At 33.6% G+C, this 24,520-nt stretch overlaps 1 protein-coding gene across 1 annotated transcript; it reads right to left on the minus strand.

Annotated features, from left to right (window-relative positions):
• Positions 1-245: 245 nt before the first annotated feature.
• On the minus strand, positions 246-21,682 carry LOC118192669 (uncharacterized). The gene is made up of 3 exons (XM_035363671.2): positions 21,078-21,682; positions 9,254-9,379; positions 246-6,513 (listed from the first exon to the last, which is right to left on the minus strand). The coding sequence occupies exons 1-3, from the start codon at positions 21,084-21,086 to the stop codon at positions 4,189-4,191; spliced, it is 2,460 nt and encodes an 819-aa protein (XP_035219562.2). The 5' UTR covers positions 21,087-21,682; the 3' UTR covers positions 246-4,188.
• Positions 21,683-24,520: the final 2,838 nt, after the last annotated feature.

Here is a 24,520-nt window from a genome sequence, read left to right on the forward strand (position 1 = left end):
CTATAATGTGTACATAAATACAAATATACCATTGTTATAATTTTATCGTGTCCTCAGTTGGCAACAAGTTTTAGTCAGAAAATACACTTTCTGATTATACAAAAAAGAACGCTGTGTCTTTAAATTTACTAGAAGTGCCATTAAGCCTGCAATTTAGCGATTCGTCAGATTATCCTACGGTCACTGATAAAAGAAACACGCACTTCTAAAATAGCATAAATAATTTATTATATACTGTGGATTTACAAAATGAACATAGGAACAATTCAGTTATAAATACTTATTCAATGAAATGCGAGCAATAATAACATTTAAATAATATTATTTGCCTTTGTTTAATTAGACATAAGAAAGGTCTAAAATTAAATAATAAATATGGCAATTTGTAAACAAATCGCTTATAATACTGAGAAATTTCTACTAATTTGCAAATAAACATAGACTTAAACGCTCTGACATCTAATAAGCACACGTAAAGGAAAGAACAGAATTATTAATAAGCGAAAATATGAACTCTGTACAAGACTACAAAACATATTATTAATATATTTATTTAAAATCTGGCATTATATATTTTGCGCTTTCCTGCTGCTGCAAACATACATGTATGTTTACATACATACAAACATACAATAAAAAAAAACATGTATATGATGCCGAGAGCAATCTTTAATTGATTTTAGTTCTTATAATCTTCCAAAAATCTTAAAATATTTTAAAAGCGATGACTTTTCTCATTTACAAAACGCAAAGCTCATGCTGTTTCTATCTATCCAATTTTTTAATGTTATAAATGACATATGAATTGAATATCATATGTCTATTAATTCCACTGTCTTCGATAAACTAAATGCATTGAGGTAGAATTTGAGGAACAGAATAGTATATCTTCGTCATTCTTTCCTCGTATGTTCAACACCTTAATGAAAGAATACTTTCTAGAAGAATATCGCTAGTTATAAATGACTTTCTCCGGCAGGAATATCTGTGGATGCACACTACGCTATTACAATTCAAGAAAGACAAATTTCAAAACAAAAATGTTACATCATTAGGTTATTCAAAAAAGTAGTGTATATAGCTGTCTTTTAGCATTATTTCTTTAATTATATGTGAACTTAACAGACAGCAAATAGGCAAGTATATCATACACATAACTAAAACAGGCTTACTAGCTAAATTCATGCACATAGAGCATTATGAGAGAGAACGTATAGCATCCAGCCGTGACATTTCTGAATCATTCTGAATCAGAAATGTAAATATACATATCAAATTTCTTTTCAGACAATCTTAGTTTCGTTTCAGGAAATAAAGACTAACAGAATCCTGAATTTCACAGTGATTTAAATTCATATTTGACGTATTTTGGATACTGTAACCATCTAAAATATTTCATGTTTTATATTGCAATGAGTAAAATCAAAATAACAATTTAGTTAACTCTTTTAGGTGTATTGGTAAGTCATATTATTGCTTCCCAGGCTTCGAAAGATCCAATTTTGACTGTCATAGACATGCTGAATACTGGGTCCACAAAATTCGTTACCCGTCCTTTATTTTCCAATTATTTGGCGTAGGCAAATGCTTCCAGTTATAAAAATGTTTTAAGTAATTCAAAGTTTCATGTTTAAAGATATAAATTTTATAAAAGTTCAGACGTCAAACTTTTTGTGTTTTTTTCTGGTCCTTATACTAATATTTATAAAAATGTTGTGCTCTGTGTAAAAAAAAAATAGCATAAAAATTTTGACTTCAGTACGACAAAAATTGGCAGGAATGTTTAATTTCAAAATCTACGATTTTTGACGTCATATTCAGTTTGCATTAAGTAGTCACTTAGTAAGGAAAGTCGAAAAATTCGAGATTCTTTTTTTTTTCCTCTTAAGTGCCACTCGATGCTTTTTCGTGATTTATTTATTTTAATTATTATAATTTGTAATTTCATTACATCTGGTACGCCGAAAAAATTTCCACATAAGTAATTTTATAAGTTTTCAAAGACTAGAAATGCATTATGAACATTTTCATGAAGTTTTATTACTTTAGAATCATAATCTGGCAATCGTACAAAAAAGTCCTTAATCTATTAAGTATTTTTCATTTTTTAATTAGTGCAAATAATATTAGTAGTTTGCTAAGAGTCAATACTAAAACCTGCCAGAGTTTCGGGCGTAATATAAAGTCTGAAAGCTTTCAGATTTTATATATATATATATTGCTGTTAAGATTAGCACATGTGAATTTTCACCAGTTTGGCTTAAAAACTCACATTTTTCACACATTCAAACTCACATTCAATTTCACACATATTAAATTATTAATCTCAAAATAATAATCAAAGTATTTTGAAAGAAATGTAAAAATTCTTGTTCCCTCTGCTAACAGCATTGCATATTTAAATTTATAAAGAACTTTACATTTTTGCAACTCAAATAATTAAAATTTTAGTGAGGTAATTCTGAACTGAAAACAGATAAGTTTGAAGAAAATCGGCTTCATAATACTTGCCTAAAATAAAGTTTGAATTCAGCTTTCCCTATGATTCTGTGACGTACTCAGTTATCCGTATACTCAGTCAACATGTCGCACGACTCAGTTGGTGAAATGGCTGCATTTCGTATTGAATACCACGTTCTGCGCTTGCTCAACAAAACAAAAAAAAAATGAGCAAACAGTTTGTTTAGCAGAGACCTATTGTCGTGTTTCAACAAATATTTCCATCAAAATTTAAAAATCACTTTTATGTAGAAAATATATCTATAGTGTGTAAAAGCAGTTTAAAAAATGTGCGCAGGTAAAATTTTGGGATGACCTCACCTATCTGAAAAAAAAATTAATGGCATTCTTGAAGCTTTTCAACAAAATCGAATGAAATTAACAAGGAGAACGAATCTCAGTTTATATTCCGCAATTTGAAACATTATATGAAAGCTATTAAAATTCATTCAATACAAAGTGCAATTATTGCAGCACCTAAATTTGCTTGATGAGATCGAAAAAGAGGCTTTTTCGCTGCAGATGAAGTCATTTTGTTAACCGTGCTACATAATACACCGTGATCGCATACCTCGCACTGCGGGGGGGGGAGATCACATATCTTATGCGTACATACTCCTTTCCAGTTTAGTCGTGAAATTTTTCACTGTGCTTTTTTCCTCTCTAAGTTATTAAAACTGTATTTATTATAACTTTTGTAATAAATCTGTATATTTATACAGAAAATAAATATATAAATCTCTAAATAGTGCACATGATATGTTTATTAAATTATGCATTATAAATACCGAGTCCAAAAAAAATGGCGCTTAGAAAAGCCATAGAGAAAAAATAATGGCAAATCCATACGTGTAAAGCTAATGAGAAGATAAATCATTATTAAACTACATGAATTCGAAGTGATTTAAAATTTTCTCAGTATGAAAGGTAAATTAAGTAATTAAAATTTATTAATTGAATAGATGTATAAAGAGTTTAATAAAGTGATCAACGTTCCTAAATCTCTCTTGCTGAATATCTGAAGCTACTTTTATATGACCCAGACTTTTTTTTAAATCTTTATAGTCTCTTAAGTATAGATTTAACATGCGATTTATTTGAACATTAAATAAATAAAAAATTATCAAAATAACGTTTGCGTAACTTTGTGCCATTCTACTTAAAAATCGAAATAATTTTAACGAAATATACTTTCAGACATTCTTCCTCTTACATGTGATTTTACGGTGCTATTGTTTTAACAGATCCCAGGCTTTTAAAGTTTCAAAGCTCTCTTTTTTATCACCTTTTTGTCAATGTTGTCAAATTTTTAAAACATTGTCTTTCATTCAATGAAAAACCTAAATTAAATAGAAATTCGTTAATAAATTCCTTCGGGCTGTACAAAAAAGCAATTAACATCGATTATAAACATTATTTTAGTTTTGGTTTTTAAAAATAAATATTAATACTAATTAGTGTTCATAAAAAACAGCACCTTGAAAATCAAGCACATAACTTAAGTTCGAATATTATGATTAACGTAGACTAGGGATAGTAGGAAAAAACATAAGTAGTTATTCTCTCTTCTTAAGTTCCCTGAAGGATTCTAATCTCCAGCGTTCATTATCTTATTTAATATAAATTCTTCATCATATGTACTTAACGACCGGAATAGTGAAAAATCTTCTAAAACTATTATTCTCTATTTCAAGTTAGAACTGGAGGTTTAGGGGGTATATCAACACTCCTCGGTGGGGCTGGTCTAGGAATTGTAAACTTCCATGGTAAGGAAGTAATTCCAGACGGTGGTATGAATCTATGTAAGTGCAGAGGAACATTTTCAGGCTTAATTTGAACACCTCTTGAATCAAATAAAGGATTGGCTGGTTTATTTATCTCATATACTCTTTGGTCTGAATTCTGTAAGTTAGAGGGCGTAGCAGAGACCATGTCATGGTATCGAACTCCCTCCTGCGAATCGCTTTCCTTTAAACTTTTTTGTAATTCTTCTTCCAAGATCTTCCTCCAATTTGAAGTATTTCCTGTGTTATTTTTTCGATTTGCTTCCCCTGCTTTCTCACTAGAATGCGATTCAAAGTAGTCCGTATCATCTAATATGAAAAATTCGGAATTCTTGAAATTACCATCTAAGGCTCGTGTACCGGCTTTATCATTACTGTTAAATTCATCAATGGGTATTTTTTCTGAATTATCCGAGTTCAAATTAATTTTTGGGATTGTTTGGTGATTTTCTCTTAAAATATCATCAGAAAATAATTCAGTGTTGATACGTTTATCATGTTTCAGTAAGGCTTGTATGATACTGCTTGAAGTACTTTGGCTGTTCTTAATTTCAGATGAATTACTTTTCTTTGCATTCAAAGGCCTAATTTGACTTCCTTCTGGATTTAACGTTTCAGGGTCTTCTGTTGAAACCTTTACTGACTTTTCGTTTGTTTTATAAGGCAATAATACAAAACCAATTAAGTTTAAATACGCGAGCAGATTGATAGGTATTTTCTGAGGTTTATCGGAAGCCATGTTCAAGGACAGAAATAGCAGGTCCTTGTCGTTATTCAGAAAGCTATGCTTGTTCACATTTCCTCCAAGCGCCAAATGGTTTTCAGTGTCATGTGGGTTATATATTAGTCTTCTTCTGGACAAAATGTCAGTAAGTAAAAGAGAAGACATTACAGTGCTTTCCAGTATTTCTTCATTGCTTTGAAAATCAGGCATTTTATCTTCGGAAAATGTATTAAATACGTCTAATTTTTTTAATGAAGGAGCTAAACTCAATTCATCTTCATCAGGTATTAAAGATTTCTCATCACAAGGCAAACTTAAATCTGAAGGTTTCTGAAAATCCCTTGGATATCCTTTAGAGTCGGAAAAGGATTTATAGATATCAGACTGCAAAGGATATGAATTCGGTATTAAATGAGGTGGAAATGTTTCAATGGAAAGTGTTCGAAGAATCTCTGATAATTTTTTAATATTTGGGTTCGGACTCATACTATCCGCTGCGTCTTTCAAATTTTGAGCGCTATCAAGTATATCCTTTTGAGAAACATTAGCTGAGTTTTGTTGCACATAATTACTACTAAGAAAATTTGGTGGCTTGCATAAAACTCCACTGTTAACAGACCCACAGTCTGGCAAAGATTTATGAACTTTGTGTTGCGGCATACTAAGCAAAATATTTAATATTGGTGAATGAGTCGTAGATAAAGAAAAGGAACTCCCTAAACTGCTCCCTTTTCTGGAATTCAAGCCATATTCATGGCTATTATTGGAAGCTTTATTGTATGGTTCAGAATATTTTTCTTCGAAATTTTCGGGAATCCTTTTTACAGAATCCGGAAAGGAATTTCTATCCCCAGAAGGAAGAATTTGGTCTAACTCTTGTGGAAATCTCGATAACAGATTTGATTTTCTTTTATAATGAGATGGATCGTTATCTTTAATGTACGAATTAATTTCACCAGGAACTCCTAATCTTGAATTCCATCTTTTGCTTGAATACCTGTCATGCCGATATTGCATATGATAATAAGGATTATTATGTCTGTAATCATTAAATATTCTTGATTTCGATGGATCGTTTTCAATCTTTGGTGGCCGGTAGTATAAATCTCCACTGAAACGGCGCCTCTGTTGAGCAGGAGCAAATGAATGGGGATGAGGATAATCTTGATTTTCTAAGCTTTGTGACTCAACTTTATTATAACCTTTTTGATGAGATAAAAATGGATTTCTCATGAAAGTTTTCTCATCTTGGATTGAAGGTCTTCTAGCAAAACGGTTGATGTTCACACTTGCTGGGTTCTGTTGACCTAGACCATGCTCGTTTGAAGTTACATGAGCACGAAATCCTTTATCATCAGCTATGTAATGAACTAGTCGGAAAGCTCCTTCAGGATTCTGGAATCCATAACTTCCTCGGACAACACCATTAGCATCTCTTTGTTCTTGTCTAAAATGATTGGATCTGTCGAGCGAATCTTCTACAGAATAACTGAACCTCATGGGCACCTAGGATAAAAATTGAAACAGTTTTAATTTTCTGTTAGACAATTCGTTAAAAAAACTATGAAAATCTTTCAAATCTCTATTTTTACTCTTCAAAAAAATTTATTTGATTAACTCTCGCTACGTTATATGAATACTTTTCTTGCATTACTTAATATAATTAATGCATTAGGGATTAAAGTAAAGGTTATTTTTTTTTTCAAATTTTGAAACTCTTATGCAAATTTTGAAAATTATTATTGGGTACAAAACCTTTTCGCTATCAAAAATGTTGATCTAACTTCCGTTGAATGTGAAAGAGAAAAAATAATCGATTCAATAAATTAATTCTCATTAATTTCGTTAATTTAAAGAACAAAATATTTCAAAAATCTGAGTGATACGTCTAGATGTTTATTTATTTATATAGTAGCAATTATTATTTTACCTTAGAATAAACTTCATTATTTAAAATGACAATTTTACAAAAATGACACTTTTTTAAGCAACATATTCTACATACACTTCACGTGAATTTCAGCTGCATGTAAGCATTACAGAGTATAGTCAGAAAATTTTTAGTACAGTTAAATGCTATCAGCTGTTGCCAGTGACAAAGCGGTCTTAAGATACCCTGATGTGGAAATTTCAGTTTGCAGACCCAGCTTAAAAATGGAAGACTAAGGCAGGAGGAAAGATTTACGATGCTTTATAAAGTTAAATCCATGTATGTATTACTACTAACACATAGTAGAAAGCTATTTATATACAATGAAAATCAACAGCTCATTTCAAATGCATAAAAAAATTCTCATACTGATGTTTAAGTTTACATGTAACCCAAACATCAATATCTGAAATCCTTCATCAATGCATAATATGATTTGCACTTATTTGTTCACTTCTTGAAGCTAATATTCTCGAAAACGAAAGTGATTCATCCCAACATAAAAACAAAATCTTCACAAGAAAACTGGAACTGCATCAGAAAAAGATTTTGCTGTACGTGTGGTGGAACTGAGGAAGATATGATTTAATTTAAACTGTTAGAAATAACCAAAATGTCAATTCAAACATTTGCTGTTATCAGTTAGATGTTTTCAAACAAGTTTTTACCACCATGCGACTTCTATTCTCTATAAATATAATTCAGTTCTTCAGCAGGATAATGCTAGTTAAAACAAGGCAAGAATGACTTGAGAAAAGCTTAATAATAGGACATTATTATTCATTCATTTAAGAAACCAGCATACCCTCCGTTCAGAGATTGCCATTTAAGGTCACTGTAGCATTTATCTGTGGGTAAAAACCTTGTGAGTTAAGCATGAGATTGAAAATATTATAAATGAATATTTTGGGTGAAATCAAAATAATTCTTCCAAAAGGGTGTAGAAAAGGTACCTGAATGATGAGCAGTAATCATATAAAATGATGGATTTTATATAAAAAATTAAATTTATACAGCCACAGTTTTTGCATATTTGAAGCTGTGCATCTCATTCCTGCTTTATTTTTGATCATCATGATAATATAAGCCCTATTTACCAAACTTTGGTATTTTGTGTCATATCCAGATTTCTCGGATTTTTCATCAAAATATTAATAATAGGCCTTTTTCCTCATTTGTTCTTCAGTATGACAGCGGATCTTGCATTAAATTAAATTTTTGTTTAATTTTAGAATACTATAACATTTTACTTCTTAATCTCTTGTCTAACATTTAGCAGTAATCAACAGTAAATACTTCTGTAAAAATTATGAATTTTCAAATTATGAAATTATGAATTAAGAGCATTGCGCATGAAAGTGTTCAGAAAGAAGTGAACCTTAATATTTAATAACTGTAGCATCCAAATGACATCCAACATATTGGTAAGCCATAAAGGATTCAGTTTGCAATAACTACATTAAGCATCGTTGCTAAATGTGGCGTCTGTCTCCACAGCGTTTCATTTCGTTGTGAGACATTTTTCTTTTTATGTGTAGGCAACTGCAAGTCACCATAATTTTCGGTGAATGGATCGGTAATTTCGAGTGAAATTGTAGCGTTTTTCGTTAACACTTCGAAAGATCAACGTTCGGTGTTACATCAAATATGATTGTAAAATTGGACTATTTTCCCCATCAGTGGGCAATTACAGGTGCAACATACTTGGATACGGTAGAAGTTTTCGTGTTTTCTAATACTTATATTCAAGTCCAGGATTATATTCAAGTGTCAGAAAAGACACCATGTGTGAAGGACTTGTCCGCATAGAACACCTATGGGGAAACCATAGAAGAACAACCATAGAAGAAATTTCTGCTGATATGTTTTAGGGTCTCAGGTGAATATCGCTTTACACTCTGCCAGACTAATGCAAGCATTGATTTATATTAACAGATAATAAAATTTGTAACTTTGTGCTTTTGTGGGCCGTGCATTTCTACTTTAGAAATGCCATAAAAATGTTCCATTGAAAATGTTTTCTAACATCATGTACTAAATAGCAATTTTTAATATTCGCTTAAATTCGACTTTTTATATTGAAAGACTTAAAAATAATACAAAAATATTATTAATTTTGCGATTTTAAGAGTTGTATCAGTGGTATGAGACCTAACAATTTAAATTTTAACTTTGAGAATACTCCCCTCCCCAATTACTTATTCTTCTATTCATTATCTTGGTTTTTTAAAAAATTATCTTTCTTTTTATTTCTCTTATCTTCAAATTATTTTTAAAGATATATTCAATTTTTAATATATATATATAAGTTCTTACTTCCTTGGTCCTAGTATCTTCAGCTGCTTTATCTGCGCCTTTTACTTGATGAGCTTGTTCTGCTTTTCCTGTCAGGAAAATGGTTTGTATTCCAATTATCATCAGAAAATATCGAAATCGACATATCTGAAACAAAGAACACAAGATATACTTTCAAAATACATGAAGGTTTTTCTTCTCACAAAAAAGTGCGTTTTGTAACATGCTTCAATTCATAAACATGAACAATGAAACTTTGGCCCCTTACAAGCTTAAGTTGTGCACATGGAACGTGCTAATGAGTTTTGCTTTCTTTTGACAACACATTTATTGATGAACTGTTTTAAAAATATGTTATTTATTCTATGGCATAAATTTACTACTTTTACGGTATTAAATTTGTTACGAAATTTAAGCAGATGTATCATATAAAATAAAAACAAATAAAATAAATTGATCGATGTAGTGATTTATTGAAACTACGACTTTTGCTCTTGGTAGCAATTACAAAAAATATCTCCCTTACAAAAACTTAACATTACATGGTTGGAATGATGGTTAACACATTGAATGTCTCCCAGACGATGAAATACATTCCATAAAACACCTAGGCATGCTGAGTATCAAATTATCCCTTTGATCTTGTGGAAGATTACTTCACTCGGCAAGCAATGCTCTCCGAAGTTCCGATCACACGTAGGAGATGGTTGAAGGGCTGCAATTCGGGTAGCAAGCATGTAGCTCATATGTTCTATCGGATTCAAGTCAGATGAAAGTTCTGGCCATTCCATACGTGTGATATCCTCAGATTGCAGGCATTCCTTTACAATGTTCGCACGGTAAGGACGGATGTTGCCATCCATAACACAAATTCTGCGCCCATGGCACCCCTTAACAAACATACATGTTGTTCTAGAATGACGTCCCGATAAATCTGACCTGTCATGATTCCGATCTGAACATGCAGATCTGTTCGGGAGCTTTGTATAATTCTAGCCCAAACAAGCAATTCTGCACCATCGAAACGCTGTCGTTCAATGACTTGGTGGTAGCGGGTACCTGGAGTTCTCCATATGTCCGACGTGAATCAGACTGCAAGCTAAACCTGGATTCGTCGGAAAGCATCAGACAAGTGTGATGATGTTCACATTGCATGTTCTCTACTCCAGGCTAACCGCTGGAGACAGTGAGTTGCCGTGAGCTGAACTCATCTGACAGGCCTGCGAGTATATAGACCAATCTGTCTCAAACGTATGTACACAGTTTGCCTTGAAAATGTAGTACCCGTGGCTGAACATAGCTGACAAGACAGGTCTGATGCTATATTCCATCTGCTTCTTTTGGCAGTTACTGCCAATTAACGGTCGTCAGTCGGCGTTGTAACTCGGGGAAAGGGCGACCTGTACTGTAACGTCTACTGATATTTCCATCATTTTGGAATCATAGCCAAAGCCTCTAGATGACACTTTGGGCTATTTCAAGTTCCTCGGATACATCCATCAGAATACGCCCACATTCCAGGCGGCCGATAATTCTACCACGTAAAAAATCATCCACATGCGTTCTCTGTGTTATAACTATTCGGTTGTGGCACTGAGCGGCTTAAAGAACGCTTGTGAACAATTTTACTTCTTCCGTGTGATTCTGAATTATCCTTAATTTATGGCCATGAGTGTATTATAAAATTTTCATAACATACGAATCTGTTACGTAATAAAAATAATATCATGATGACTTTTAAAGTGATTATTATAAGTAAATATTAATTTTTGTGATAATAATCAACAATGTTCAAGTTACTTTTTATCCATGTTACTTAAATTGTTTTCAGATGTATGGAAATAACTTGCAGCCGAAATGTGTTCGCTATTTGTTTTTATTCAGATAGATGATAAAGCAACTAAATAGAAAAAAAATCACTAGGAGAACGTTCCTTCTAATTTTTTCACAGCTACGCGATGCAGAATCTAGTTGAATGTTGCATAATTTGGATAACTATAATTATATTTCAGTTAAGAGTAGCATAATTTGGATAACTATAATTATATTTCAGTTGAGTGTAGCATAATTTGGATTATATATAATATTATAATTATGCATTTATAATTGTATTTATTTAATGAATCTCTCAGTCCAATGTGTGTGTTTTATTATTTTAGTTAAGTTACATAAGTGCTTTTATTCCTGCGCACATTAATGTGTATAAGAGTAACTTCACAAAAATAAATACACTGTCGCGAGTTTAAGCATATTAGAGAAAATAATTAGCGAGAATATTAGCTAACATCATAAGCTTGGTTAGTTGCATGATTACTTGACTGTGCCGAAGTATGTGAGAATTGACGGCCTCAGGAAAATTGTTTTTGAGGATGCTAAAAGAAACTGTCTCATGTTCACGCTGTACATGAGGTAACCTTTGGAAGCTAGTCCTGAAGCATACAGCCCGAATATGGCCATATGCTTTAGAACGGATGCCTAGGGAAAACTGACTCGCATATATGTATCACATGGGGGATAACATAAAAACTCCACACAACCAAACTGCTTAGTTGACGAGAACAGAAACCACCCTCAATTCGCAGTGATCTTCTCTACTCTGTCAATGACATAAGAATATTTTCCTCAGTCAGAGAATCATGCCCTTATGTAAACGTTCACTCTGATCTTCACATTTTATTTATTTTAATACACGAAACAATTTAAAGATAAATAGCTACAATAGACACCAAAATTTAAAAATTAATAGTCAGAAATTCATGGTAGAAAACATAAAATTATACATTTAAAACAAGCTTTTCCAAACGATGATCCTAAATGGTAGGTCTTATTGAACACAGAAAAGGCTTATGACTAAAGCATTATTTATGTGTCTGGGGGAGTATATAAGGTATTTTCTCCTTCCTTCCAGCATGCTTTCGTGGTGTAAGGTAGCACACTCCGCTCGTATTCGAGAGGTCAAGGTTCGAGCCCTGGAGAGGGCATAGCACATTTTTCACATCTCCTGCATAAAAATCCTAATGACTCTACAAGGTTTCGAAGAAAAATTGGGTTGCTACTTCTGTGTGCAGTGTCGTTATTTCTCACATTGTAAGCCACCCTGGCGCTGCTACAGAATCAAGGAAGGGAGGAGCAACACTAGTCGATGTGCTGTACAGTCCGTGTTGCTGCATATGTCGTCGCAGTGTTCTTGGGACACTTGTCGTGCTACACACGAGCCAAGTTCCTGACTTAGTACTAACGCGGCTGTAAGATACCACAAGGCCGAGAGGGCAAAATATGTATCCTTTCAAGCATTAGTGGCCTAGGGACGCTGAGATTCTGCTCGCCGTTCAATATGGTACTTTAGGGCTCATCTTTACCATGCTCGCCTAACAGCCATCGGATCCCAACCTATAAGAGCAGCTGTGTGGGAGAACCATAAACCGTAGTTCCGGTAGGCCAAGATCCTTCTCAAACGTAATGCTTCTCCTTCTTACACGAGGCATAAAACGATTTTAGAGAAACAGCCAACGTTCAGATGCCATTTCCAAATGACAAACCGGCTGTACAATCTTCTCATTTATGCATAATGTAAATGCTGTTTCTCTTACCTCTTTTGAGCGCTTGCGCTGGAATGCTAATACTTTGCATTTCACAACATGTACTACTTCTCACGCAAATGTGTCGTTTATTGCCTGTCACCTTCATGGCGTAACAGTTTTAATGGTCAGTAGTACTCGTATATGTCGTTTCTAAATGAGGACAGTGCCTGGACTAATTCACTAAGTTTGTTTCTAAAAGTGTAACCTTCTGTTCTAATGTAATTTTTCGTGTGTTTAGTAAAATATTGTTAAGTTTATAAAGTGTATTATTGTAAAGCTTATGTTTCATAAAGCTTCGTAAAGCATTTTGTGTATTTCGCCATCTACAACTATGTAATAAAATGTAATGTCCTGAACCAGAACGTCAACAGTGTCTAGCAAGGTTATTTACATAACAATATACAGAAATGTTGTGTACTTCTGGTTTTAGGTATGAGGGTATGCAGGATGATAACTACTGTTAGAATAATGTATCCTCATGCTCCCATCAGCTATCAACTATATCGACACAAAATGCCAGTTTTGAATAAATATGCTTCCACAAACAGTATATATATATATATATATATATATTAAAAAGTGATTAATTGCAGTATATCTTAATCAAGAACGAAGGAATTTTCATGTGTGAAATGTATGTAATGACAACAGAAACTTACATCCGCAGACACATCCAAAAGTAAATCTGTTCAGCAAAAGAAGTATTTCAGTACACGTATTGGATTTAAATCTAACGATTTCTGTACTCTTCTACTCGAATACTTAAGAAATTCCAATCTTGGATTTACAAATGCTATCGGAGCCTTTACTTCTGGAATAACTTCATTCTTTAATCTAAATGATATAAAATTATAAAAAATTAGGAAAAATTAACACAGAAATATAAAATGTCTAGATGCATTTGCTTTCCAACAGCAAAATAGCTGAACATAATTAGTTCCCCCTGGTCTTGTTCGCAGCGGATGGGCTGACAACATGAGATTTCCGTTGTTTTTCCGAGCATAAATTTTCCCTTGTGTATGAGTCAGTTTCCTTCAAAAATTCCTCTAAGCATCCCTCCTATAACAGATAGTCTTAGTATATTCTACCGTAATCAATAGGTAATTGATCCTGGATATATAGCCACATGCGGTAGCGTAATAAAATCGTTGAGAATTGGTAATGCGAACCCGAACGAAAGTTACGGCTGTATGGGAGTTTTTATTGTTTTCTGTATATGCGTCCAGTATCCTTTAAAATGTCTTCCGCGAATGCACACCTCCCTTAGGCAGATATCCTTCTATGCATCGCAAAAATAAAAATAATAGTAGTAATAATGTTGCATAGGTGAAATTTAAGAGAAATGTTGGTGTTTTCAAATCTTAGAACATGATCAAAAAATTCGCAAAAATGATTGGTGACACTCGCGTCACAAAAAAAGAAAGAATGAATGAAAAAAAGAAAATCAAATCTGAAAGGTTTCAGATTTTAAATTATTGCGTTCAAAGGGGCCACTTTTTTTAATATTTTGTGTGCTACCTTTATTTATTAAATATTCTTCGCACTTTATTAAATATTCCCGATATAAGTTAAATAGGCATTTTTTTAGGAAGTATTCATTTTTAAAATGTAAGAATGATAAAATGTAAATGTTAAAATGTAAGAATGTGTGTTGAATAGAAAACTGACTCTCCATTAATTCTAATTATGTGTGAATTCAGAAACTCTTTCAATTTTGACATTTACACTGAAAATTTAAAAAAACATTTCAAAGCATTTTTGTATCCGAAAAGTACATTTATTCAAAAAGCACAGAGATAACTGATTGAAGTACTCGGATAAAGGAGTAAGAAATTAAAGAATTTCTACTTATCTGCTCTAATTTAAGAATTCCTAGTATGACGCATATCTGTAGCATAATGCCAATTAATTTCTTTGTTAACTGATTTATAGTTTGATATTTTGGAATATCAAACTGTAAATCAGTTAACATCAGTTTATCTTTTTTTCATGCTTCTTTTTAAATTTTATGCGGCAATTACTCATTTAAAATATATAGTTTTATAACTGTTATTTCTTTAAACGTCAGCTAGTTTATCTTAAAGTAGAAGTATGCATTTATTGGCTCGGTTTATTTTTAATTTGAATTTAAATTTTGAATCTATATCCTTGTTTAAACATAAAAATATAACTTTCGAGAGCTTTTCAAAAATTAATTAATAAAAGGGTAGCTCTTATCTTTTGGATAATTAATTATTAAACAATATTTTGCTCTAGCTAATCATACCGAAATTCAGATGCTTTCCAACTTTTCGTTCAAATAACTCTGACTAAGAATATATTGTTGATCAAGTAGTAATAAAAGGAAGTAAAACTTGGCAATATCCAAATGTTTTATTAAATAAAAATTATTAAAAATAACCTAATGTTATACTGAGACATACATACACATTGGGTATTAAAATGTTTTCATATCTCAGTTTAAAATTAGATATATTTTTCTCTTTTTTAGAAACAATGTAATTTTTGTTTTACCAATTAAACATAAAAAAGGACTAAATCAGACGAAAATAATATTAGAGCAGTGCTGTAAATATTTCAGTTTATCGGAATTATGAGTATCTTATACAAGAGCTGAAAACGCAAACGGATTATACAAAATTATAAAATTTACATAGAGCTAATAAAATATGCAAAACAAAACTTCCCAGTATTTCAAATCCCATTTATATTATTATTTTTTTTTCTTTTTTGTGCGTTTGTGTGCATGAGGTTAAAGCAGGAGGAAATAATTTAGTGATTGATTATTTTAAAGTCTAAGCGTTATGTCATTCACTCAAACTAATAAAAGCAGAAAAAACGTTTAAAAAACTAAAATACTTACTAAAATACTGGTAATCTTTTTAAAAACAATATTATTCCTAAAAATGCATTAATTAGCAAGTTCTAAACTGATTAACCGAATGTGGCGAAGAACGGATTTTTTTTTTTAATTATACTATTTAGTATTACTGTAGTTTCATGCAACTGCAATTATTCTTATTGCAGTTGCCTGCATTTCTGTTATTGTTGTTGCTGTGACTTATCTCACTTGTCTGACAGTAACATCAGCACAGGCCCAAGAACTTCATTTTGGCGAGGAGTGCAAGATTGCACTAAACATTGGTAAGAGTCTTGACCATCATGCAGGTGACGATACGATTTTACTCCCTTCCACCCTCCAATTTTGCTGGACAGCATCTGAAGGACTAACCTCTCGAGAGGACTTTCGCCTCACCGCATATTTAGAGTGCCCCCATGCCGCATAGACACTACATATTTACAGATATCCATGCCTTCTCCGGGATTCGAACCCGGGTCCTTCGCGACAGCAGTCAGCAATGTAACCAAATATTAACAGAAAATTCAATTATTAGAGCAACATTTTACTGAGCGGTTAACGAAACAGTTACTGGTGCAAGATACTGAATATATGTGTCAATTTTCCTGAGCAGCCTAACCGGGATAGATGTTAGTGACTCTGACTGCTGTACCGAAAGACCCGGGTTCGAATCCGAAAGAAGACATGGATGTTTGTAAATATATAGTATATAGTTTGTAAATATATAGTATCAGTAGCGATACGCTAAGAGACTCTTTCGGTGCACTCGACGACCCACTCGGCACTCGCTGCCCAGCTGTCAACTCGATCGACTCCGCAGTGATTGACTTACTAGACGAGACACCAACTCGATACTAACTAACTCGCACACCAGACGAGGCACTGTAAATATATAGTGTGGCTTGAGCGCACTCTAACTATGCGGCGAGCCGAAAGTCCTCTCGAGAAGTTAGTGGTGTGGAAAGAGGGATCAGAGAACCTAGGCGATGAATACCATGGGCTTGAGCTGATCATTGTCAGGCTAGTGAGACTGTAACAACTGAGAAGAAGAAAACACTCCGGAAAATTGAACAATTAAGGAAAAATGTCATCATGTCAAAAGGCAAAAGCTAAAAAGTCTGGTCTGTACGTATTGAGTCAAGAAGTCTTTAAGTGAATTAGAAACCAAAATAAGGAAGCAATTTTATCGTGCACAAAAGACTGTTGAAAACTTTTATCATTCTTTAATTCTGAGTCCCATATCAATGTTATAGTTCACTCAATGGTAACGTTGTTTTACAGTTTCATTTAATTTTAATGATACTTTTTAAAATTTATTATTAATTTACTCATTTTTCAATTCTTCTTGTTTTATTTAATTTAATTTATTTATTTCAATGATATTTTAATTTAATTTTTATATCAGTATAATTAGTTTTATTTAATTTATAAATATTTTTATTCATTTTTTTAAATTTATTCAATTTGAATCGCATATTAGTTACTAATTTATTTACTTATTTTTGTTCACTGTTTCTGATAATACTCAACAGGATTTCGGTATTTCTGATTTTAGAAATTAGCGTCGTTTAAATACCATGTTATATGGATTTTCCCTCTGTCTGTCTCTGAATAGGAGACATTACAAGAGGCTCTAGACATGCTAGTTTCTGCACTTTAATAGTAGTATTTCATTTTAACACTATTAAATTCTCTTCCTGGTTGCTCCTTTCCCTCTAACTGTGTTTTATATTTTCTCCTCGATTGCACATAGAACTGCAATGAGATAAACTAGGAGAAATTCATGCAGAGGCGTGAAGATTTTAAAAAGTAGATTATGCAAGATACTAAAAAGCAGTTCCCATTCTGGAAATCGATTTTGGTTTCAATCTTCTATCCGTGTGTTTCAAGAAGTATAAATTATTTGTCATTCAAGAAGTATAAATTATTTGTCCTATTTAAAATTTTTCAATTCCGACTTTTTCAAAAAAAATATCAGATTAGTATTTAATGTAACATACCAATTTCACATGTAAGTTAAGGAAACTGTTAGCAATGATTTCATCGTAATTAAAATAAGAACAAATAATCATATTGTAAGTTTAAAAGGTCTCACTTCTTTTTATTGTAAATTGACTCGAAAATGTATCCACCTACGGTTTTAAGTACACGAACAGTTGGATTTCACGTCATGCGGAAATTTACACAAAGTTGCAATAAAAATAGTGTATAATTTATGAAGCTGTAAATAAAAAATTCAGCTCCGTATTGCATACTTACGGCAACGATGTGCAATTTTAAGATTTCATAAGAATGAATCTAGTGAAAAATCAAATTGCATGCTTGTAACCGGCGATTACCAGAGGGGGGCTCATTTCAACTACTATCTTTTCTATTAGTCGCCATTAGATAGCCTAACAATAGCAAATGAAAACTTAAACAGCTTTCAGACAGACCAGCAGATGAAAATCTTGAATTTACTATTAACTTAAATTCAAACAAGGAACTATTGCTTGTAGTTGTATTAAATTATACTCAGATTTTTTTAAATCATTTACATATATAGCCAGAAAGTTTCCTGTCGTTAGTATTAGATAATGCGCTACACACCTTTTCTCATCTCGTTCTGCAAAACACCAAATTGCACTTCTGTCTGCGAGTACAGCTTCCTTTATTCAGCTTTAGATTAGAGTATTGTAAAGTTTTCAGTAATCTTTTCAGAAAAGATGTCGTTTTAAAAATGATAAACAAATTTACATCTTTGACGATGCAAGCATTTCAGAAGAAATAACTATGTCGATACTATTCGATATTATAGTCAGTACATGCAGGGAGGTAAAACACAGTTAAAAATTCTTGCAGTAATCGAAAAACGAAAGGATAGTTTAAATGACGGTAATATTCAACATGGATATAAATTAAATCTTACAGTAGGTTTTTCTATCTTAGCGTTAATAAATCTGAAATGCTGTTATTAAACAAACTCTCTAGTTAACTATGCATTAAAAAGAATTTTTTAAATCAGTTCTTACTTTTATCCAAATCTGCTTCAAACTTCGAGTGCCAGTTTAAGCATTCGAAGTCTTGAGGATTTATTATTGAAGTAACTTCGTGCAGGCTGTTCGCACACTTTTTAGATGCTTTTGCTTTGTTGTAAAAAAATAATCTTCTTGGAATTTTTTTAACTGCAGCTATGTTTTTGAAAATATAAATTATCATCTGTTTCTTGACAGTTTTGTTTTCATGCAAAGTGGGTTCTTAAAAAAGCAATGAACGGAAGGCTATGCTTGTGAACTTTCCGAAGAAAATTATTCGTATCTAATTATTAAAAAACTTTGTGAAAGCTGTGGTTTTTTAATATCTAAAACTTCTATAGATAATATTGTCAACAACAAAAGAAAAGGGAAGAAAAGTTCAAAGTTTAGCTTCAAGTGGAAAAATTGCTCCAAATACATATCCAAGGAGAAAACGGAAGGCTTCGATTGTTGCAAAAGTAAGATGTCTAATGTTATAAAAATTCCGCCAAGCCAAATAACAGTTGCAAAATCACTGAAATGCTCAGTGTCAACAATAATAAAGTGACTGATGATGGCGGGATCTTAAAGAGGCGAAAAGACATCGTGCATCTTCTGTCTCCCCGACATATTTCCGAATGCAGAATGCGCTGCAAAATTCTTTATAAGAAACATTTATTCGGACAAAAATGAACGAATGTTGTCACATTAGATGAATCTTGTGTGTAAAAGTTTGAAAAAAAAAGTTTAAATGACTGCAATAAAAAGAAATCCATTTATTTTCCTCAAACTAAAACTAAACTCAGTGGCGTAACAGCCCTAACGGGCCAAGGCCTGCAATGCCCAAAATTTGCTTTCTTGACTGTGGGCCCCGGGGTGCGTAAGCATATGCCCTGAATAAGTGCTCAGCTTGGACCCCCAGTGCTTAGTCCCCAAGTGAACTTGGTACTCATTTTATCGACCCAAGTGATGGAAATCAAGAGATGAAAGGCTGAGTCGACCTTGCCCAGCCCGGGTATCGAACTCCGGACCTGTAGCGCTGCTGCGCGATGCGCTAGCCACTGCGCCACTCGGCCTTTTATTATCATCGAACAGGAGGAAAAAATCTTAAAATATGGTTCAAAACCTCTAAAGAACGTTTTTCAAAGGGATTTGTGATTGCTATTGGTTTTTCATATAACGGCAAAATAAAAAATAAAGAGAGCGGAGAAAAATGTTAAGGTCAACTCTACATACTATGAGAAACATATTTTAGACCCAATTCTCAAATATCATATACTTCTGCTTACCCACAGTGCTATCAATCAAAAGAACTTCATCGAGACAAAGCAAGCAGTCACACTTCAAAAATTCATGTTAATTTCCTGGAAAAAAAGGAACACACACACACACAAAAAAAAAAAAAAAAAAAAAGGTATCAAGGCCATACCCGTTCCCTCATATTCCTACTATCTCATGATGTATCGTTCATTGATTTTTGAGCTTCTGGAATTTTAAAAAGCACATTTCCAGACTTAAGCTCTCCTTGGATTTTTGGAAAGCTGTTCAAGAGGAATGGGATAAAATACCTCTTCCGCTACTAAAAAAAGCTTTATTGCTTTGGAAATTACGATGTAAAAATATAATGAAAAATAAAGGTATGAATTGAAACATTTAAAACACAAATATTTTAGGCAAAATATTTCTGTATATACAATGAAAATCGTTTAAAATATGCGCAATCTGTCTTTGTAATTTTGCGTTTTAAGGAAGAATAATTACGTCTATACCGATATTAAAGTATCAGTTATTTTTTTAAATAAATGTATTAAATTAATGCCGTTACTGTTAAATGCGTATGTAAAATTATTTAATATTTCCTATAAGTACGCCTGCAGAAGTGCAAGAGTAGTTCGGTATGACGTCATTCAGCATGATGACCTAGCATAAAAACAAGAAATATTGTCCACTTTGAGAAATAAAAAAATGATCATATTATCCTTACAATTCTGAAATCGAAATAATTAGTTAAAATTTAAGCAGCCTAAATATTGTTGAAAGATATTTGAATAAATAGAGTATTTTTATTAGGTACGAAAGAAAAGACAAGATCTGTGAATACAGATAGAATCAATTCTTTAAATACAGCTAGATATATTTGGCTATTAATTCAAGCCGCTATTTGGCTATTAATAATTTCTGCTAACGGGAATTTGTCTCTATAGATTATAATCTCGATTGATATAATTCTGCAAAAACGAGCTAAATTTTTAACAAGCAAAATTTTTTCTACATGACATTTTTCAGTTAATACGTATCTACAAGAACTAGAAGAAAGTCTAAAAGTTTACTTCCTAAGCAGTTCCTGCAATACTTATGGAAATTAAAGAAAACTTGAAGACACTGCTGGTATTTAATATAAAATATATTACCTGACTCATTTTGTAGCTTTTCAGTTTAAATTGTAACGGTAATCCCGCTCTCGCCGTCTTAAATGCTGTAAATTATCCAAAGAATCTTCTCAATGTTAATATTTCACAGGGTGTTCATCCAAATGTTCTTTAAGCTGCGCTCCGGAAAAAAGGGCAGAAAGCAATAATGTTATTTAGATTACAGTGACAGAACTTTCACTTTTATATACAGGAGTCTATAATATCTGCTCAAACAATCAGTCACACCCGGCTTGGTACGATCTCTATCACAAATGGCAGTTCCAGAAATAGATGGAAGCATCATTTTTCTTCCCAATTTTTCTTTTTTACGACATGCCGCTTGCGGCACCGTTTTCGTTTTACTTTTGTTTGTTGACGTTCGTAAAGAACCCGGCGACCAGAGAAACAAAAGATGAAGAAGAAAACTACACACTGCTCTACATATATACATACATTGGCTGAAGAATCGGCCTCGTCAAGGTTGTTTTGGGAACTGTTTTCATCCTCAAATAAAAAAGGCGTTTACCATAATCTCGAAACAGCAGGCCAGCGACCAGAGGAAAACCAAGTGGGGCGAACAGCGAAAAGGGGGGAGGGCAAAGAAAAAATAAGAAAAATAGGGAAGGTGAGTGGGAAGGGGATGTTCTAAAGGGGAAGGAAGAGTCCGGTAGGGATGGGAAGATAAGCAGCGGATACCCGGACGTAATCCCAGGTAGTGTCTGCCCACTGCTTCGGGCAAGCGCAAAGTACCGGGTTCGCTGACTTGTTTCTTGCACTTACGTTGAGGTGCAGATCACCTGTTGCTTCTCCTGACTTCAGCACTGAACAGTAATTTATGGACTAATAAAAGGTAGGCGATAAATTTCATCACCTCCGAATTCTTGAACTCTTTGAGAATTTTTCTCTTCACTTTCAATGGTTTGGCTTTGAAAATCATAACTTGAATTACTTGAACTTAAACATCAATTTCGACTAAAATAGACTACTAAGTGAGGGCTATCTGCCAAAGTAAAGATTCCTTTGCGGGGGACATTTTAAGGGAAACTAGATAGCATTCCTCTACCTTTCGACAAAAACAACAAAAACGCCCAATCAAGCCTAGAAAATGGTTTTTGTGACCAGTTACCAGCATTCAGTGGTTTTTGCTTACATTCAAAGGTGAACATTTGTCAAACACATTTAATTTTGACGTGAATTTGACGTAAAAAACCTAATGACTCTACAAAATAATTACATCTTATAGAGCACCTCATTAAACTCCCTGTATATATATGTCCTACAAATATCTCACTTTACTTATATATTTTGAAAATTACATTCACATATATCTATATATTCAAAATATATAAGTAAAGTTGTAGAGAAATTAGGTATTTTTGGAAACAGGAGAAATGAAAAATTTGCAACGCCTTCGCCGAGAATCGAACCGCGGACCTCTCAATTACGCGTTGAGCGTGCAGACCACTACACCACGAAGGCTCCCTAAGAAGGCGGGAGAAATACCTTAACTCATTAATACTATATATACTCCTCCTTTTAAAGGACGACTGAGGTTTTCATGGGACCCAATCGCCAAATCCTGGGTGAGGAGAATCCTCATCCAACACCCTTTTAGTTCGGGGGCCATTATCAGGACTGGTTGAGCGTCTAATTTGTTTAGGGAACATCTGATGTCCTGAATGGGGACAGGGAGCTTACTCAAGCTATCTCCGAGTATGTGTGGAATGGACAACACAAGCAGAAAGGGTTAACTTTACCCTTTATTCTCCACGATATTACAGGCGCTCCCGCACTTCAGGATACAAAGACCAACCACTTGCGGTCTGAACGTGAAAGAACTAGTAACTAACTAAATTTAAATAACAGCTAAACTTTCTGAATACTTTATTCAATTCTGTAAAATTCTGGCATGGACAACTATAGGTATTTATATTTATTTTAACTAACAAGTTAAAGCTTAGAACTTTTCTATAAGCCTTCATTCCCCTAATTGGCAATGCCAGAATAGTTAAATTTTGTAGCGCGCGTGAAGGAATGCAAATTTCTACTTTGCAGGAAATATTTAAAAGCCGAGTTTCGGCAGGAGAAAAGAGAAAGTTAGGCTCTAACCGCCACCTCTGCCGTAGATATGCTTGCTTATTGCTGGTTCAAGTGGCTTAATTACATTTATTTGCTGCCACTAGTTTCGAAGGGCGTTTAAGTTACGGGATCTCACTGAGTCCTGTAGTTTCCTGCTACTCCAGTTTTCATACAGAAGTGCATCTGTTAAACCCTACATTGGCTCCCGAATTACTTCGCGAAGATGGCCAACGAAGAAGTATCTTCACAATTCTCGGAAGTGGCCGACCCATTGGTGACCTGCTCTCTACATGGATTTATTTTCCTAATACAGACAATGAGGGTAGCAATTAAACCAGCAGTGGTATTCGACGGCAAGAACTCGGAACTCCGTCACCTCATTTCTAGAAGCCCTTGATATTCACTTCCAATTGTATCCGGTACCGGAAAGACAGAATTTAGGTATTGCCCCTAGTTTCCTCCATGGACAGATGAAGACTTGGTAAAGGAATTGGGAAGTTCCCTCTTGGAGAAGTCGGAAGCATAAACTACCCTTTCGAGAGTTTCAAAGCGGCACTCCTAAAAGCATTCCCGATAGTTCAAAATCGTGCGAAGCTTGAAGCCGAACTATACAGCTTTTATCAACGGAAGGTTGAAGAACTGACAGAGTTTACCCTGCGAAAAGTCAAGCTAGTAAACATGCTGTATTATAGGAAACCCGATAGCGAAGTCATTGAAATCATACTACCACGGTTATTACCCTCTACTCAAGACTTCGTGAAACTCCGAAATCCTCGAAAGCCGGAAGAATTATTCGAATTAGCCGTAAAGTTTCAGAATCGGCGGATAGCAGAAGAAACAAGATTTCCTGCCCAGAGATGTAATCAGCAGTTCTCCCGACAGCCGGCCTCGGAAAGGAATAAGTACAACGGAGGAAAACGTTTTTCAGTTAAGCCGTCAACGAGCAAGAATGATAAGGATGAAGCCAAAACCCGTCAGCGTACCCAGAAAACATCAGGAGTAAAAACGCCTTTAAACCAATAGAGAGACCTGAGAATTTGAAGGTCCAAACCCCTTGGGCATCGAAAAATCCCTCTGAAATGTATGTGAATACTGTGGTAGTGAAAAGTTCCCAATTGCCTGTTAATACAGGTTCTTCTGAACAATATATCCGTAGAAGAACTCATGGACACCGGAGCTGAAGGCAGCTTCCTAAATCTAAAGTTTTATTACAGAAATTTTAGAAATGTTGGGTTATTTAAAAACAATACGATTGAAATAATAGCCACTCAAGGCAAAGTGTGCGAATGCATTGGGAAACTGTCACTTAACGTGCAGGTTAAGGAAGAAAATCTTAAAATACTATTTTACGTGGTGAAAAATTT

Source organism: Stegodyphus dumicola, chromosome 3, assembly GCF_044657685.1.
Source record: "Stegodyphus dumicola isolate Sdum_Otavi_A_Nest chromosome 3, ASM4465768v1".
Classification (NCBI taxonomy): domain Eukaryota; kingdom Metazoa; phylum Arthropoda; class Arachnida; order Araneae; family Eresidae; genus Stegodyphus; species Stegodyphus dumicola.